At 39.2% G+C, this 19,610-nt stretch overlaps 1 protein-coding gene across 6 annotated transcripts in view; it reads right to left on the reverse strand.

Moving 5' to 3' along the window:
- The window catches only part of CNKSR2 (connector enhancer of kinase suppressor of Ras 2), a 224,684-nt gene that overhangs the window by 147,262 nt on the left and 57,812 nt on the right, over nucleotides 1-19,610 (reverse strand). For all 6 annotated transcript variants that reach the window (XM_062600533.1, XM_062600526.1, XM_062600518.1 and 3 more), the window contains exon 4: nucleotides 14,842-14,929. In XM_062600533.1, coding sequence (XP_062456517.1) covers nucleotides 14,842-14,929 — 88 coding nt within the window. The remainder of the gene's footprint in view (nucleotides 1-14,841; nucleotides 14,930-19,610) is intronic.

Consider the following 19,610-nt stretch of genomic DNA (forward strand, 5'->3'; position numbering starts at 1 on the left):
CTCTTCTTTCCCTGCCGAGACTGCAAGCCCAGACCTCAGTGCTGAAAGGTCTTCTTTGATACCTGCTTAACCACAGCATCAAAACATCGCAACCAGGTGAGAAGCAAACCATATACAAGTCATTTCTCCTACTTTAGAAACTCTAAGCAGCTACAGACAAGACTGTCATCTGCAGCCAAGCTTTGCTCCTACACAGGGTCGCAGTTTGCTAGTCTCTTAGTGAAACAAGACTACAGTTCCCTCGACCTGAAATACACGTAGGCAGAAAGGGGGAGATCTTTTGGTTTTACCTTTTTATTATTTGAATTTCATACGCCTGTTCTCTGACAAGCCATTGCTAGCGCTGAGCTATCTGATCTTCACCTAATCAAGCAAACAAATCTCCAGCTCAGGCACTAGAAGGTTGTTTTCTAAAAGCATATCATTTTCAGCAAACAATGGTTCTTCCCCCCACCCCCGTGCATTAGAAACACTGTCTCAATTTATACTTCCTAAAGATTTAGTCAAATAATTGGCCAACAGCAATTTCAAAGAAAAAGGGGCAGTATCATCAGCAAAGAAAGAGAAACAAAATGGGAACTGAATGGCACGACTTAATTACTAACATCAGGGTTTCATGGTCACTCTTTCCAACTCTGCCTCATGCATCAAAAATGGCAAAAGTGACCTTTATGGAGACAGTTGGAAGCATATCAAGATACTAAAAACAGAGAAACGTAAGTCCAAAACTGGAAAAGAAAATTTGCAGTCAGGGAAGAACTTGAAAAGAACAAGAACACCCCACAACACCCACGGAGAGGGTTGATGCACTTTCAGTCCTAATATAAATTGAAAACCTATGCGTAGGGCTGGTAAGACTTACACTACACTTCAACTGAGAAGTATCACCTAGATAGCATTTCTTCCAGCACTTCTAACTATCATAGCCACAATTCGAGCATTATTTCTTTGAACATTACAAGTTTTATCTGCAAAGATCCTAGCACAGTGTCATAAGTAATAATTATCAAGTCTTTTTAAAATCAGACATATCGAATTAGAGAGCAGTATTGACCAGTGACAATGCTGTCAGATGTACACATCTCAGCCTGTCCTTGGACACAGTTAGCACATTCTATATGCGAGGTAACATAAATAAAATACAAATATTTGTGGATTTGACTTTCCAAAAACAATGATGCTTTACTTTTCCAATTCATTTTCTTTCTCTCTTACTGTTATTGACTTCATTTTAAATCCCTGTCTTAGCATATTACAGAAGAGGGGAAGCAGATTAGCACAACAGCATTTTTTTTTGGTCCTTTTGTTTGCACCAGAGTTAATTAAACCTCAACTCAAAATGTGAATTATTGAGATCCAGAAGGACTGCCAATTCATCCTACTGCTCATTAAAGGAAAAAAAAAAGTTCTTGCAGTTCCCCAGAACTATAAATACAGGATAATATTCAACAGAAAACACTTCTATTTCTGCATATATATGTTCTGGTTTACACATCTGAGTTGGCAACCTGTCAAATTACCTATTGCAATTACCTGTCAAAGACTTCTCCTCTTGGGGTCCTTACAGGCTATAATCTTGAAACCTAACAACCTTATTATTATTACTACGATTACTATTGTTTGTGGTTTTGCCTCATTTTCTAGCCAGCTGCTTCACTGCACTCTTTTTGGCAGTGTTAAGTTCCTATCAATTCTATGATTTAACTTCAGAGTAAATTTACACTACCTCAGAAAATAAGATACATACAAATAGATAAGTGATAGCAGAAGGCAGAATTGCAGAATTATGCTTATTAGTTGTTTAAAAACATACAAGATAAACTAACATTTCAGCATGCCTAATAGTCCTTAGACAAGAGTGCTCAAGAGAGGGCTAGGACTTCTTTTCTTGTATTTTCTTAGCCAGCAAAATGCTTTATTTGTTCATGTATTTAGTCATGCTAATTTATTTTTTCCTCAAAGACAAGGAAATCTAGGCAGAGCTAATTCATAAGCAGATGATACAGTTGCCAAGAGCAAAATCCAGATCTCCTGATTCTCAGGTAACAGGTTAGCCAAAAGATATCCTTCATGAATTCACATGACATCGGCTGCACCCCATTGCTGTGCTGGAGTCAACTGCAGCAATTCTCAAGGACAAGGGCTTGTCACGACCACGTTCATTCTCTAGGCAGCTTTCAAGCTGTCTGTGGTGGAGCTTCATCACTGTTTCTCTTGATTTGTTTCTCTTCGCAGTTCAACTGAATATACCTGAAGGCTATTTAAACACATATGTTTGTGTATATAGCACTCTTTTTACCTGTCTTTAGCTGATAAAATGTACAGGTTGGGAACATAATTTTTTTAAATGGTGGTGAAATTTCTTGGGAAATGCATCTTTCATGAGCAATTCCACACATCATCTATGTCTAGTTACAAGAGGGCAACAACTAGATTTTACGTACTGCTTAAAAACGGATGTCTCATAGAATTGCTGTCACCATAATGCAAAAGTCACACAAAATGTTCTAAAGTATGTAACTCCAGTTCTCCATTTGTAACAAAAATAATGAATTACATTGCTGCTGAAAGAAGTCTCAGACTCTTTTGCATTGCCAAGCCTTTGGTATAAAATCGTTCTTGAGTAATGTATCCATTTGTTGGAAATAAGCCAAGACATCCTTTAAATCCCTTTGCTTCTCACATTGATTAAAATTGTAACTGAATCCTTTAATACCGGTATGTCAAATGGATGGTCTGTCAGAGTTGCTACTTAGCAACAATAAAAAATAATTAAATCAAGAAGGCTCCGACCATAACTCCCTGTCCCTTCATCCTCAGCGCTGCAACCCTCAAAATCAGTTGTTCTGGCTTCAGAAAGTCCTCTTTGAGCTTGATCAAGTGTCACTGGCTCAAGGCAATTTGTGTCATTGGCTCTAGGAAGGCTCATTTTCTTTGAATTATGCTCAATTTAACTATGGCAAGACAGCTACAAGGCAGAGACTGAAATCTTAAATACAGGTTCTCACAAAGAACAACAATGTTCTTTAAAACAATAATGATGACAAAGTGCTAAAGCTTTCCAAAATTTGGAAAAAATAAAAGACTCTCTGTTGCTTCATTTATTATTACTCTTCATTGCTTTTTGCCTACCAAGACAATAGTACATGATTTCCAAATAGGTACAAAGACAAGATAGATGCAATCAATTCAGTCTTTCACTACTTAAAACAGAAAATGCATGGAAAATACATGTAATGCAGCTGATGACAGAATTAAACAATCAGAGTTTTGAAGCAATAAACTTGATCAATATAAAACTGGCTGCAGAAAACGTTCCTGTGTTCTGTAAAGCATGATGATTAGAAAACTGAAGGACATTAGGGAATTCCACTGTCCAGATTGTGATTTACAGGCATATCTGAGTGGTTATTGGAATGATAAAATACAAATTGGCAGATATACAATCTGTTCAAACCCCTCCTCCCCCCAAAAATCAAAAAAACTCTTAAATATCCCCAAAGCTATGAAAGTTGGCAAGCAGATAACTTTTTTCTGCCAACAGGTGAAGGACTAGGAGCATGACACAGTCACAGGCTTCCTAGTGTGGTGGGCTTCAGGAGAAAAAGGTGTGAGTTTAGGGGATGCTGGCAACTATAAATGTATGGAAGAAAGATAAGGCTGCAGAGGAAGGGCAAATACTCTTTTCTAAGGCAAAGCAAATAAAAATACACATACCTAAAATGTAATAGCAAGGCTTTTGTTAAGCTATGCACCAGCCCTGGGTTGGTACAGGCAATCCTTGGCTGCTGCCATACAAAATGATTTTTTCAAATTACACAGCCACTGTTAAAAATGCCCATGTTATTTATCAGCTGCCTTCCCAAAACGTGTGCTTTCCTTAACTTTCTTCCCACGGAACTGCTCCCATTGAGACTGTGCCTCCTGCCTCAGCCTGCTGCAGGTCCGGGATGCTCTGTCCTCAGCTCTCCCCTCTTCTGCAACTCACTCCTTGTTGCTCGTCAGCCTCCAAGAATCATGCTGCTTTAATTACCATCCCTGCACTGATGATTCACAGATCTCTCGTCCCTTCTGTTCAAATTCACAGCTCCGCATCTCCCCCTGGATATATGCCACCAGCCCGAACGAAGCAAGCTGAAAAGCTGAAATCACGTTTCTCCCTGCATCCGCCTCCTCCCCCTGTCTCTGTCAACAGCTCCACCACCTTCTGTCCCACGAGCTCACAACCTGCATGCCATTTTCAACTCCTCTTCGCTTCCCACACAAATCCTGTCGATTTGCTTCCCACTGCTGCTCAGAAATACTGCCTTCCTTCTCCACTTATGCTACAGTTATTCAGTCCCTGCAGCTTTTTGACATGGGTCTATGGCATCTTCATGCTATTATGGCTCTCCATGCCTATACATTTCATCCAGGCTTCATCCATGTGTGTGAAGCAACCCACTCCCCGCCCCCGCCCAGTTCAAACACACATAAGAGCCTGTGGAGATGGGAGAAAACAGAACGGTGAGGGCACATCATTTAAGATATTAGGGGAAGAGAAAAATTCTCCATTGTGAAAAAATGTAATGTCAGCTATTAAATAAACGCTACATAAAAAGGCATCTCCTTATGCAACCTACACAAGCTAACATGCTTCTAAAAGTCTGGAGCCTTTCCCTGAATATTTAATGAAACTGCAATTCTCTTTAAGTTCACAACCTTTGTGTACAAACTAACAGCAATTACCCAGCTTACACGGTACAAAGAATTGCTTTAATATTATTTAAACAATCTGTATAGAGTGGCACCTATCACCATAGTAACAGAATTCTTCATGAAAAAATTTAACACAACTTACATAAATCACCCACAGATCAAGCAACTACTGGGAAAAAATTGCTCTCTGGATTAGTAGAGATGCAATGTGTACACTAAGTGCTTCTATTTTTCTGAAGTCATTTTCCATTTCCAGGTATTTCAACCATCCTCACTGCAAAGGACCCCTTCTTGCTCTCCTTTAACATCTAGTCACATCTTAGTTTTTACTTTGCATATAGCACAGCTAATAGAGGCGGCGATCAGAAGGGCGCAAGAAGGCACCTTCTTTTCCAGTCCTAGTAGTGTATGCTTCCTCAGACATGGTCATGATGCTCCACAAAGCACATTGCCCTGTAGCTGTTGGAGCCGCATCAGCTGTGTCAGAGGCTTTGATCCAGACAGACCATCTGTTGGCAGATGCAGCTCTGCAGGTCTCAGGCTGCAGGGAGCTTTTGGGGCCTTCCTGTGAGGCCTTGTCCACGTGTCAGACTATTACCCACTGCTACTCTTTCATTGGGGCACTAATGATATACCAAGGGAAAATTGGAAACCATCAGATAGAATTTCAGAGCTCTGGGGATGGTGGTCAAGGGTTTGGGAGCCCAGGTCACCTCCTTAACCCTGCCAGTGAGGGAGAAGGATGGGAGGAGGAATACATGGATTTTCAAAGTTAACAATTGGCTGCACCACTGGTGTTGGTAACAAGGTTTTGGTTTCTACAATCATGGGACCCTGTCTCAAGATCAACAACTAATGGGGAGAGATAGGATCCACGTCACTAAGCAGAGCATGCATGTCTTTGCTGACAGGTTGGCCAGTCTGGTAAGGAGGCTTTAAACTAGCAAGGACGGGGGAAGGGGAGAGCTGTAGAGACAGGGTAGTCAACAAAACACAGCTCAAGCTGGGATGTCTCCAGAGGGAGCATGCAGCCAGAGAAATGAATATGGGACTTGACTATGGAGGATCCTCTTGCACCCCTACAGGAAACCTGCATGCACAACTACCTCTATGAAGTGCCTGTACACCAATGCACACAGTATGGGGAACAAACAGGAGGAGCTGGAGATTTGTGTGTGGTCACAGGGCCATGATCTCATTACAGTTACAGAGACGTGGTGGGATAGCTCACATGACTGGAATGCCGTCATGGATGGATATGTGCTTTTTAGGAAAGACATGCCAGGAAGGCGAGGTGGTGGAGTTGCTCTTTATGTGAGAGAGCAACTGGAATGTATTGAGCTCTGCCCAGGGGTGGATGAAGAGTGAGTCAAGAGCTTATGGGTGAGGATTAAAGGGCAGACTAACATGGGTGACACTGTTGTGGATGTCTACTACAGGCCATCTGATCAGAAAGAGGAAGTCGATGAACCCTTTTACAGACAGTTGGAAATAGTCTCATGATCACAGGTCCTAGTTCTCATGTGAGACTTCAATCACCCTGATATCTGCTGGAAGGACAACACAGCTGGGTGCAAACAGTCCAGGAGGCTCCTGCAGAGCATCGAAGAAAACATTTTGACACTTGTGGTGGAGGAGCCAATGAGAAGAGGTGTCCTGCTGGATCTTATACTAATAAACAAAGAAGGACTGGTTGGAGATGTGAAGGCTGGGGACAACCTTGGCTGCAGTGTCCACAAGATGGTGGAGTTCAGGATCCTGTGAGGAGGAGGCTGAACAATAAGTAGGATAACAACCCTGGACTTCAGGAGAGGAAATTTGGCCTCTTCAGGGACCTAATTGGAGGAATCCCATGGGTTAGGGCCCTAGAAGGAAGAGAGGTCCAGGAGACCTGGTTAATATTCAAGTATCACTTCCCTCCAGGCTCAAGATTGGTGCATCCCTCTGAGTAACAAGTCCAGCAAAGGGGGCAGGAGACCTGCATAGATGAGTAAGGAGCTCCTGGCAAAACTCAAAGAGAAGAAGAAAGTACACAGTATGTGGAAAAAGGAACAGGCCACTTGAGAGGAATGTAAGAATGTTGTCAGAGTATGCAGGGATGTGACAAGGAAGGCCCTGGAGGATAAGAGAACTTCCTGTGGACTGGAAGAAAGCCAATGTCACTCCAGTCTTCAAGAAGGGCAAGAAAGAGGACCCAGGCAACTATAGGCCAGTCAGCCTCACCTCCATCCCTGGAAAGGTGATGGAACAGCTCATTCTGGATGTCATCTCCAGACATATGGAGGAAAAGAAGGTGATCAGGAGTAGTCAGCATGGATTCACCAAGGGGAAATCATGCTTAAACCATCTGATAGCCTTATATGATGGAACGACTGTGTAGATGAGGAGAGAGCAGTGGACGTTGTGTCCCTTGACTTCAGCAAGGCTTTTGACACTCTCTCCCATAACATTCTCCTACACAAGCTCAGGAAGTGTGCGTTAGATGAGTGGACAGTGAGGTGGATTGAGAACTGGCTGAAAGGCAGAGCTCAGAGGGTTGCAATCAGTGGTGCAGAGTCTAATTGGAGGCCTGTAGTTAGCAGTGTCCCCCAGGGCTCAGGACTGGGTGTAGTCTTGTTCAGTGACCTGGATGAGGGGACAGAGTGCCTCCTCAGCAAGTTTGCTGATGATACCAAGCTGAGAGGAGTGGCTGACACACCTGAGGGCTGTGCTGCCATTCAGAGAGACCTGGACAGGCTGGAGAGTTGGGTGGAGAGGAAACTCATGAGGTTTAACAAGGGCAAGTGCAGGGTCCTGCACTTAGGGAAAAATAACCCCAGGCACCAGTACAAGCTGGGGGCTGACCCCCTGAAAAGCAACCCTGTGGAGAAGGACCTGGGAGTGCTGGTGGATGACAGATTGACCATGCACCAGCAATGTGCCCTTGTGGCCAAGAAGGCCAATGGTATCCTGGGGTGCATTAGCAAGAGTGTTGCCAGCATGTCAAGGGCGTTGATCCTGCTGCTCTGCTCAGCCCTGCTGAGGCTTCATCTCGAGTACTGTGTCCAGTTCTGGGCTCCCCACTACAAGAGAGACATGGAGCTACTGGAGAGTCCACCGTAGGGCTATGAAGATGATCAGAGGGCTGAAGCACCTGCCCTATGAGGAATGGCTGTGAGAGCAGGGCCTCTTCAGCCTGGGGAAGAGAAGACTGAGGGGGGATCTTATCAATGTGTGTAAGTATGAAGGGAAGGTGTCAAGGGGATGGGAACAAGTGAAAGGACAAGAGGCAACGGGCACAAATTGAACCACAGGAAGTTCCATCTGAATATGAGGAAAAATTTCTTTACTGTGAGCTGCAGAGCACTGGCACAGGTTGCCCCTCTAAGAGGTTGTGGAGTCTCCTTCTCTGGAGATATTCAAAACCCACCTGGATGTGATCCTGTCTAACATGCTCTGGGTGACCCTGCTTAAGCAGGGGGGTTGGACTGCATGATCTCCAGAGGTCCCTTCCAACCTCAGCCATTCTGTGATTCTGTGATAGAAAGTAACACTCCTTCCTGATTTCTAAAATACTTTTAGGCCAGAAATCACAGCAAATATTTCTGCACTGGCAAACATCACATGATTACTTGCCCATATCGTGCAGGATTCTGCATGCTTATGGGTCAAAATTTATCTTCAGCTCTTCAAGTGATTCTCTATGTAGAGACTCTTTGAGTTAGCAGGTAAAAAAATTACACCAAACTCCAATTCTTAATCTAAAGATGGTGGTATACCTACAAATAAGCCACTTCAAGTAAAAAAAGTATAGAGAAATAGCAGAAATAAACTATCAGAATGAGAAAAGGTCATCTATGTTAAGCACCTCAGGCACTTTTTACATTATATTAAATTACTTGTGAAATTTTCTATAAAATGTGCTATGCAGAAGCTACTCTCTTTTCAACAAGAGGAAAACATTGCTAAACAGCATAATATCAAGCTGCTTTGATATTGCTTTCTGTAAATAAAAGCCAGTTTCATATTTTCAACAATCTTTTAACTTCAATTGTACGTTATACATTATATATTGACTTCTAAATGTGAAAAAAACAGTTGTATAGGATAATACATATCCTGAAACACCAGTACATCTGAGCACTGGCTTGAACCAACAGAATATCTTCCACTAGATCAGCAGTTACAGGATTCAAGGTCACTCTAAATTTCTGTCAGTATTATTCTAAATGAGTTATAACTTTCTCATATAAATATCATTTGGATTCCATGCTATAGGTAGACATTGCCTGGATATTTTTTTCTGTGGGACTTTTTCATTCCATTTTTAACTTTGAACATGCTTATTTACCTACCAATACAGTTGTGCACTTATTAGAATTGGGGCGTTTTATATAAATGTTGCACTATAAATATATATTTTAAATTCCAAGGATATGGCTTCCTCTCCATGAGGAGGATAAGAAAGATTTTCCTGGAAGAATCTGATAATGAAGTTGAGGTAGAAGGAAGAACTCTTGAAGCTTAAATTAAAAATTTTAAAATTTAATATATAACCTAATTGCCATCAAACACATCTAACTTTGAAAATCTCAACAATCTGGAAGTGCAAAGCAGCTTTAATGAACACCCAATCAAACATTCACACAATTAAACTATTAAAGCATCACTTTATCAGCTAAGAATACCTGAGAAATAATTATCTATCTAGTGCGACTTTACTTTCAAAGTTTTAAAGCTATATTTAGCAAGTCCTTAAAGTCCTTAATAATTCAGACTTAAAAACAAACATGAGGAATTGTAATAGAAAATATTATACATGAGATACTTCGTTACAATATTACTAATCCTAAGGATATTGATTATTATTCTGCATGCATGTATCTGACGTTGCCCTAAGAAAATTAATAGAATCATTCTCTAGCATGCATTTGGACCCTGTGTTGGAAGGTGGAGTGTCTAAGAGAGTAAATTCCCTTTTTCTCCTTTTAATTGGAAAATTAGCCTACACATATTTTCTCAGTAAGGCTAAATATTTGAAACAGCACATAAGTTACAGCCATTTGGTTATAAAAAAAAAAATGCAAAGATGACTAACACTTCTTAAAACACATCACTTAGATCTCCAGTGTCTCAGAAGAACATTGCACTACTTGAGAAGTAATTTGTGATCGTTACCTTTTTCCTAAAGATAACGATGGCTAGAAGCCCAACAGAGATTGCTGTCCCCATATGGGAAGTGACTCCCCAGTGGCTTGGAGCATGCAGACACCTACTTTCGAGAAACACATGTATCTTTAGATGGGGAAAAAGCTTCAAACCACTCAGCTGAGCCAGCTCACAGGGCTCTTCTGGATGTGCTCCATATCTGGGCTTTCAGTTTAAAACCTTAGCTACCTCTAAGTCCAGGCAGTTTTCTAAGACTTTTTTTTTCTTTTGTCTTTCCTACTTATCTTCCATCCTGGCTGCCACATATCAAACTGCAGCACCCAGGTTTTTGCTCTGTGTAACCTGAAATCTGAGTTTACCTCCCAACACTGCTGTGAGAGAGATGAAGTCATGAACGTTTCCTGTGACAACAGAGCAAGCTAAATCCATGTCGGCCAAGCGACTGGTCTCAATCTTCACTCCCGACTCCCGTTACAAAGGCAGTAATCCACCACCCTCTTCAAAAGGATATTTAGGCAGAGAATGAATTGCAGTGAACCTTTTAAAAAGTGTATGCATGTCTACAGCTACGCTAGTGCTGGAGCATCTTGCTGAGTGAATCCCTCAAGACATTAAGGCTGTGAGATAAACTGAAAACTCATAGCGAATCATTGTGAAAGGTGATCAAGGAAAGTGAAAATCTTGAGTGCTGCTAGACTAAACACGAATTGTAAGAGCCATGGTATTTAGCAGTAAAGCTTTCTTCAAATGTTTAAGAACTTAAAAATCCAAAGACAATATAAAACCAGACTTTTCAGATATTCCCAAGATTTCTATGATTTTAATTCCCAGAAAGAAAGTTTCCTTACTGAAATTTTAATGTGTTCCTTAGGAATAACAGCACTGAGAATGACAATAAAAGTTAGATGCAGGTTGCCTAAGAAAGCAATAAATTTTTCTTCTTCCAGCTATCATTGTAGCTACTGTTGCCTTTTTGAAAAACAAAACAAAACAAAACATACTTGAACAGAACAAGTTCCAGGTTCAAGTTCATCCGAACAATAAGATCACCTGAAGCTGAACATCATGACTGACACAGTTAATAGCAATACTTCTTTTAACTTCATGAGGACAAGCAGGCACTCACATTCTTCCTTATGTGTATTTGCTGTTTGTACAATTCCACCAACACAAATCTAAATTCATGAATGAACCAAAAAAAAAAAAAAAAAAAAAAAAAAAAACCCAAACCCAACCATGAACTCATATCACTATAATGGCTATTCTGTATAATTGAAAAAGAACGGGTGCTTTTTACTCAGTGCTGTGCAAACAGAGAACACAGATAATGCTCAAGTCCCCGTTCCTAAGGGGATGCTCTGAACAGATGGGTAGGTATAGGGGAGAAGGAGAGAGAGCATGTGAGCTGAGAGTGCAAGGAAATGGAGGCAAATACCATGATAGTCTCATGGCTTTGTTATTTAAATCTTTTTTCTTTTTCCTATGTTACACTGTAGGGGGAGATTTGATTATAAAAATGAAACAGGAGAGCAAGCCTTGAATTAAATATGCCATCAGCAAGGAGCATGGAATATTAAGACTGGAAACCTGCAGGAAGCGCCTATGAAACAATATCCTAAAGTCCTGAAGGGGAGAAAAAAAATCCCTAAGCCAAAATAAAACAGCTGCATAAAAGCAAATGATTAGTATGAATGCAAAGCAGGTTACAATAATAACTTGCAGAACTCTGAGGGACCAACTTGCAGTGGCAAGTACCCACTGGACACTCATCTGTTAGCTGGGCCCTGAGCAATGTGCAACATGAACAGAAAATGAAACAGTTAAAATATAAAGCATGCACTATGCTGCACCATATTGCAAAATCTGTCTCTAGGTAGGAATTATAGCTCCAACTTTTCTAATTATTTAAAGGTTAAAGCACAGAAATACAACAGATTTTCCTAGATTTCTTACTTGTAAGAACAGTTTTCCTAGATTCATATTTATAAGAGAGAACAGTTTTCTGTCAATTTTTAGTCCATTATCCATTTAAGTATTAACAGAGAAAGAAAACTTAATCCTATGAAGAAATACTGACATTACAATTTGCCTCAAAATCTGCAAAATAATACAAGCAAGCCAGCTTGGTTTAGCTTTTTCCCCCACCTTAAATAAAGAATAGTTTTCAGTTAATAAACCTGAAGATTATTGTAAGCAAGCAATACAAAAAATTCTGAAACCTCCCAGTGCTCAGTTGCTGAGGTAGAGTTCTATTTTTAAATTGTATGATTCTGTTAAAAAAGCCAAAGATGTAAGAAAATGTACAGATTGTACGTTTATGTTTTTATTACATCATTAGGAATTATAAAATCTATAGCTAGTGTTACATAAGCAAATTGGAATATCATTCTCTCTAGGTCTCTTATAAATCAAAAAATTCTTTATAAATTAAATTATAAGTTATTATAAATTACTGAAGCATTATGAAGTACTTCATATATGAAAGTAAAAGGGTTCTGAAATGGAAAAACACCTGATAAGTTGATGTTGAGACATTCAATTTAAAGCCTTAAAGAAAGCACAATGAGAATTTTCGCTGTGTTCAATGATCATATAAAAGAAAAGCTCAGTGAAGACATTTTGAAGTGCTATGATGGAATGCATTTGTTTTAAGTAGAGATCAAACCACATGTGTTTGGGACTAGTAATGGAATTTTTCATTATCATTCTTCTGAGTAGAGCCCAATTCAGTTTCAGAACCTACTTAAATTTAGGCACATAAATACTTCTTTTGACTTCAAAGTATGGATTCATGTACTGAACTGCTTCTAGATGGGGGAATCATGTCAGTTGTGGTGAAGATAAGACTTCTTTTCTCCCAAAGCATTAAATAACAACATTTGCTCTCATTCACACAGGCAAATCATTCTCTGAGTATATTTTTCAAAGACTATGGATGAATTGGCAGTAACATGGATAAGCATGGATTTGAAAGAGAACAAGCTGACATTGAGACAACTCCTGGAAAATACTGCAGCCATGGATATTTTACCCACTTTCTAATTAGAAAGCAACTTGAGGCCGGGCAAAGGCGAGAAGCTTGGCTGGGAGCGCAGAACGGCGAAGCGGGGCTGGGGCGTTCCCTGGCCCTGGAACGGGAGGCAAAAAGGCCGTGTGGACAGCGGGGAGGCAATAGTCCACTGTCCACCTTTACCTCAAAATACGTGAGCATAACTGGGGGGAAATGACATAACAATAATAATAATAATAAAGAAAAACAAGAAACTTGCATTTCCTGAATTTGATCTGACAGGCACTAGCAGTACTGCTCTTCTCCAGCACAGGGGAATGTAAAGCGAACTGATCTTTGGCATTGTACAGATTTGTGAGAGGGTCAAAGAAAAATACATTTCTTGTGCAAGACAGAGAGTATCATCATAAAGTTGTGTCAGGAGGCCATAGCAAAAGTTTAACATAGCTCAAATTGGATTGATGCTTGTGATGATAGGAAAAATCTCAATGCCCCTATCTGGCCCACTTTCTTCATTTTTCTCTGCTCTTCTCTCATTATTAAGACTATTATTCATCATAGATAGATTACTATCACCAGCAAGAAATATAGCAGGTTGCACTGAAGAAGAATGACAGCTCTGACTCTTTTCATTGGGGATTGAATTGCTTAAACTGTAAACAAGCCCTAAAGTTTCTAACCCCAGCATCAAAACCCCTCAAACATGAATAGCAAGGTCCAATTGCTTATGCAGTCTTTTTTTTCCTTTTATTCAAACTGAACTCTGTTGGCCTTGCTGAGCTCTAATTATAAGTAAAGAGCACCAGATATTCGTACAAATAAAACAATACAAAAGCAAACCAGCAACAATCCACAATGGTTAAAATATCCAGGAGCAGTGAAAGCTCTCTTTTCATTTGCTAAAATCCCCCCAAATATAGGATTTATTTTCTAATCCCTCATGCCATTTATCCCCTAGGCAGTTATCATAACTGTCAAAGAAAGCAGCCTTCAGGTTAGCATTTTCAACAAACAAAAACATTTCTAGATATTTTTAGACTATCTCTTGATAGTCTAAAACTAATTCAAATTCCCCTGTAGAGTGGGCATTCATAGCGGATCTCCAAACACTACAAACCTAGATAACATATGAAGTTATTAACTGAGCTGATATACTCAAATCAAAAGAAATTTGAAAACAACTGATTGCCATCCTTTTAATTATAAGAATACTGGAGAATAATACAGAAACGCATGCATCAGGGAACAAGATGATGCTCAGATGAATAGGATTATTTTAATTTCCAAGGTTAATTCTAATGCAGTTGGTATCAACATTAGTCTGAACATGCAACAGAAAAGGCTTTCCACTTCTACCAGAACAATAGGTCATGACAGAGACAGGTCCAGCCCACATACACAGATGCAACAAACCGGGTGAGGGAGGGTCTCTAGGCAGCCCTCCCAAATGAAACCCATCTAGCAGAACTTCTCAGTACCTGCCTCTGGCTTTCCTGAAGGTGGACTGTACAAAAATGACTGTCTATATATTTTAGCCTCATGGGTACACTTGTCATCTTTAAAAAAGCCTAGAGGGTATGAACTGCAGGAAAAGTAGGTAACAAAACTCCAATACATACAGACTTTTCAAGCCAGACGGTTAATTAAAAATTGACAAAATAATTTGATTTAGATAAGCAAAGATACTAGATAATCAAATGATCAAACAGATTTTGCAAATTTATAGTGATGATGCTGGACTAGAAAATCCAAGATGAATTTCAGTACTGAGACATACAGAAGCATATACACAGCACAGTCCAAACAAGCACTACAAAAACAGGAAGTAGAATTTTTATAAAGCATTTATTAGACACTAGTATTCCCTACTTTATTTTAGAAAAGGATATAGAAAAAGATAACACAAAATTGTGTGAACAAGTGACTGGCCATTTACTATTAGGCAAGAAAAAAATAATTAGATTTATAAGTAGATGTTCTCATACCTGTTGTACAATTGTTGTTAGTTCCAGACAGAGCTGTATGACATTATTTCTTGTTACTGAGTAATCTGTCACAGCAGCAAAAGGTGATCTAAAGGGGGAAAAAAAAGAAGGAAAAAAAGTATTAAATAGCACTGACATATTTGCACTTTATTCACTGGTGCATAATGCATTTAGTACATGTAGTGCTTTAATAGTGAATTTTCTGTAGAGATAGTAAAAGCACATTAAAAATATTCAAAATCTACAACTATAACTGTAAAATTCAGACTATTATATTCCAGGAAAATGCTCAACTCTTCTTGGTTTTGTAGGGTTTTTGGAGTTCTTCTTCAAGAAGTCTCATTTATAAAAGCACCCTCTTCTCACAGCCTTGCAGTTTACTTCTGGAAGGCTGTCCCTTCCCCAGACAAGCCTGCCTTGCCTTTTGCAGCAGTTTTCAAACACCCTGACAAAGGCAAGCCCAGGTACTCCTTCCATCCGTGATGTGAACTGTGCCCAGATGAGAATCAGCTTAGCAAAGCATTTGGCTGATTCACTGGGATTCATGGGAGCTGACCTAATATCTGGTGAAATTACTGAAGAGACTTAAAGGAAGTAAAACTTTTAGCCAAAGGAGAGAAGAGCATTTTGAACCAGAGAGGGATGAAGGCTCAGAAGCAACTGCAAAGGCTAAACTGGAGGCACAACCTAACATCCCACTAGACTGTACTATAATCAGAAGGTCTTAGTGAGAGGAAAGTGCAATCCAGCATTTAAAAAGGTCACCTACATGCATTCAACATCTTAAAACTTCATGTCAAAATGTTTTAAATGCCTGTCTGCCTAGAAGCTTGTTTGTTTTCTCTCTCATCACTTGAGCTAATAAAATACATTGCAAAGTACTACAGGGACTGTAATATCCGAACAAGTTGTCAATAGATCATCCAGCGTGTCAAGACCTCTTCAACAATATTTTAAAATTGGTGGCATTTAAATTAAGCTGGGTGCCAAGACCCTGCCCCAGCTGCCTTCTTCTATCACATCTTAGAGTATACATATTTATATATGCCTTTAAGAGTTTCACAGTGCCAGCTGGTACTACACCTTCTTCACTTAAAGCTAAAGACAAGTTGCCAATACAAAGAACTTATTTATAAACATGTCTGAATGGTAACTCCAAATATAGTTTGGCTGGTTCTTAACAGATTTCCACACTTTTTTTCTGTATGCAGAATTACTAGAATATTACTAGATTTGGAGCTGTCTATTAGTAAGCCTTTACGGACTTCCCTCTCTCCTAGTTTTCCTAATGTTCCTATTCCTTGCCACTGCTGCCCTGATGGTTCACAAGATGAAATAAACTTTAAAGCCATCACACTTGAATAAGCACCTCAATTTGATGTAGTACATCATACAACAATATATACTTTCTACTCATATTATGTAGGGAGAAGAGCAGTTTGTTCTCTGTAAAGTAAGACTACAGAAATTGGAAGCTAGGCAGAGTTTAGAAAACCTAAAAGCAGCCCGACAGTGAGGATGCTGTAGATAGCATGTGAGTGAGGTCCAAAAGCTACTTGACAAAAGCTATTTCACACAGAGTTATAATCACAATTTAAAGTGCAAGTTTTATGCAGTACGTGGCACGTGCACAGTAGATGCATATTGTACCAGGCCTACTCACAGACACATGCACAGAGCATTAGTGCACATCAGGAGATGTGTGAGCTTATTAAAGGATAAAAGTTAACTGAACTGCTTGGTTATGAACTATAATTGTGTTAAAAAGTACTTTCGCCAAGATCTAAAAAAAAATTTTGATATTTTTCCTTTCAAAATTCTAACTGTTGAGATTCTGAAACCTACCTAAAACCTCAAATTAAAAAGGTCATTTTCACTTATGAACTTACTGTTATTTAAAATGAATGAAATCAAGCCAGCAAATGCTATTATTTTACTTTAAGTATGGATGTTAATACAATTTGATCCTCAGATTACACAACTGGAATCTATTTGACATTTCAAAGCCTCTAGCATTTCTCTAAACAAAATCACATGGTAGACTTTGGCTTCTAATACTGCATGATCTTCCCTTATACTTTCACAATTTAGTTTGGTTTCATGGTTCATGAGGAAAATAATGACATTTTTACCATCATTGCTCCTAATGAATGTTAGAAATGTCCCAAATAAACTTGTTGACATTAAAGAACAAACAAAAGGCCTGAATTTTTACTTATTTTTGTTACACTGAAGTGTAACATCAAAAACTTACTTGAAAACATCATATGAAGCTGGCAGCAAAGGTGGCAGCAAGAGGCAGTCTACTAAAAATCAATAATATGCAGTATTTTGAAAATGTCTCATGACTTGGATTAATAAGGTAACAGGTACATATAACTTGGGCTTTGCTCCTGGAGAAGACACAAGTGGTCCCTGAGCTGCCTCCTCTGCGGGTCTTTGCAGCTTATAAACTGATTCCCTCACATCAGTTTGCACCAATGGCTCTGTGGGGTTCTGCTCTAAATCAGACCAGTAAAACAGAAATTCCCTTACTCCCTTCTCCCCAGTTCAGATCATTTCGCTGGTCCAGTTTGCATGCACAACTCAGCAGATGGCTGTATAGACATGACTGCGTGAGCAGCTGGGGAAACTGTAAGGACAAAGGCCTCTTAAAATAGCTGTTCTGCCAAAGGAAATGTATTTTGGTACTACATCCCGAGCCTCACTTTCAACTGGGAGCTTTTAGCACGACTTTGTATAGCAACATGTCAGCAGTTTCTACCAAAGTACCAATAGAAACCTCATTATAGGAACACTGATCAGATTTCATAATGAGCACACTGTGAAACACCAATTCGACAAAAAATCCCCTTTGTTAATAAAATAGCCACTGATAGCAAAACGTATAATTTTAATATAGTACAATATTGCTGCAGCTGTGAACAGATGAGGCAAAATACACATAACTATAAGTAAAACCTGTATATATTGTACCTTTTCAGTTGGCTGCTACAATACCTTCCTTTTCAATCCATCAGAAAATCTCAAGTAAACAGCACTCCTAGGGGAATTAGACTACTTCCCTCAACTTTTGAAAAATTCATTCCTTGGCTTGGCTGAGCCAATTCTATCAACTTCCAATTTCTACTCTTTTCTTTCAAAGCTGCCTGTTTTTCCATCCCTCTGGCCTTCAGCTCTCGGCTGTCTTGTACAGCTCCAGTGAAGCAAAGTCCCTGAGAATATCGGCAATTGCCAAAACGCATGTTCAGTGCTTTTTAAGTTGCACAAGAGCTAAGAAGCTGTCTTGGACTATGTTGCCCCATTTCCTGCTGGGACGTTGACCTCAATATCCCCTTCTTTCACCTCTCTCACAGTCATTTCCAAGACTTTTTCCACATACATTTCCCTGTTCATGGAACTTTTCTGACCTTGTTCCTCCTGCAATTACCTTTTTCTTCCTTTAAAACCTCACCAATCTCCTCCTTTGCAACGCCCTCACAAAAACCTTTATAACTCCACTGCACAGCTACCTGACCACATACTCTTTTTGTTCTTCTCTTTCTCCAGACCCTGCCTTATTTCTCCTTTCTACCCTTTGTTTACCCATTTTGGCCTTATTTTTTAAGGGAACAAGATTTGTGCAATGCTTGAGCGCATATGTGGAAGGCAGTTTTGCCCTTGTTCTTACCTTTTCTGCCTCCTGCTCCTTTCCAACATTTGAACCCATTAGCCATTTCAAACCACTTTGACAAATGAGTGGTGAAAAGGTTTCAAATATAATTAAGTTCATTCATGTTTTGAGACCATATATGCAGCGGGAGGAGGTTCTTATGCTTCCCACTATGTGAACCTACATGGTGAACCTGCACCTTATTAGGTACCATGGATTGCAGTGAGATGAAGAGGTCCTTTCTAATCATCTCATTCACAAAAAATTTGCTTACTTTTTTTTTTTTTTTTTTTAATCAAGGCCCTAATGTATAGAAAACAAGGTTTCCCTATAGCCAGATATCACGGAACTGTTGGTTGTTCCTTTTCTTTTTTTTTTTTTAAACAGGTGTTTGAGATAAACAACAAAAGACCTTGAAATCTGAAATATAAATATGCTGATATGTGTAAGGCAGGCTGTAACACACATATGCATTCATATATTTGTGTATGTATATATATATATATATATATTTTAAAACACATACACACTTTTTTGAATTGAGATATTAATAAAAACATTAGCAGTATCAGCCTCTTTCAGGACAAAAATTTTTTTTAAATTCCAATAAATTAAATAATAAAGCCACTTTGAAGGACTTGTAGAAAAGCCAGCTACATGAATACAGCATAACTAATTCTCTCCCATGTTGCTATTCTTCTGATAAGAAATAATGCTATTCAACAGCCATTAATGCACAAAATTAGTTATTAGTCAGGAAGATCTTTCCTAAATATTAAAAAGGTGTGTACTGTGAAGGAGATGCTTGGTATTTCTAGCCTACCAACACTTTCAGTATCATACACTTAAGCCTCATCTGTCTTATTCATGTAACATTTGGTTAGAGAAAAATGATATTAAAAATTCAGAAATAACTATTTGTCATTAAAACATTTGCAATTTGGACAAATACAGACTGCTGTTTGTAAAAGCATTACCCCTAAATAAAAGTTCATTGTATTTCACCACTCATTGTCATACTGAGTTATTTTATAACAATAGATATTGTGAGGGGTTGAAAAACGATGTTATTCTTACTTTAGCATCCCAACAGGGTAAAACATATTCAGAGAAGTTT

The sequence above is a fragment of the Rhea pennata genome, chromosome 1 (assembly GCF_028389875.1).
Source record: "Rhea pennata isolate bPtePen1 chromosome 1, bPtePen1.pri, whole genome shotgun sequence".
NCBI lineage: Eukaryota > Metazoa > Chordata > Aves > Rheiformes > Rheidae > Rhea > Rhea pennata.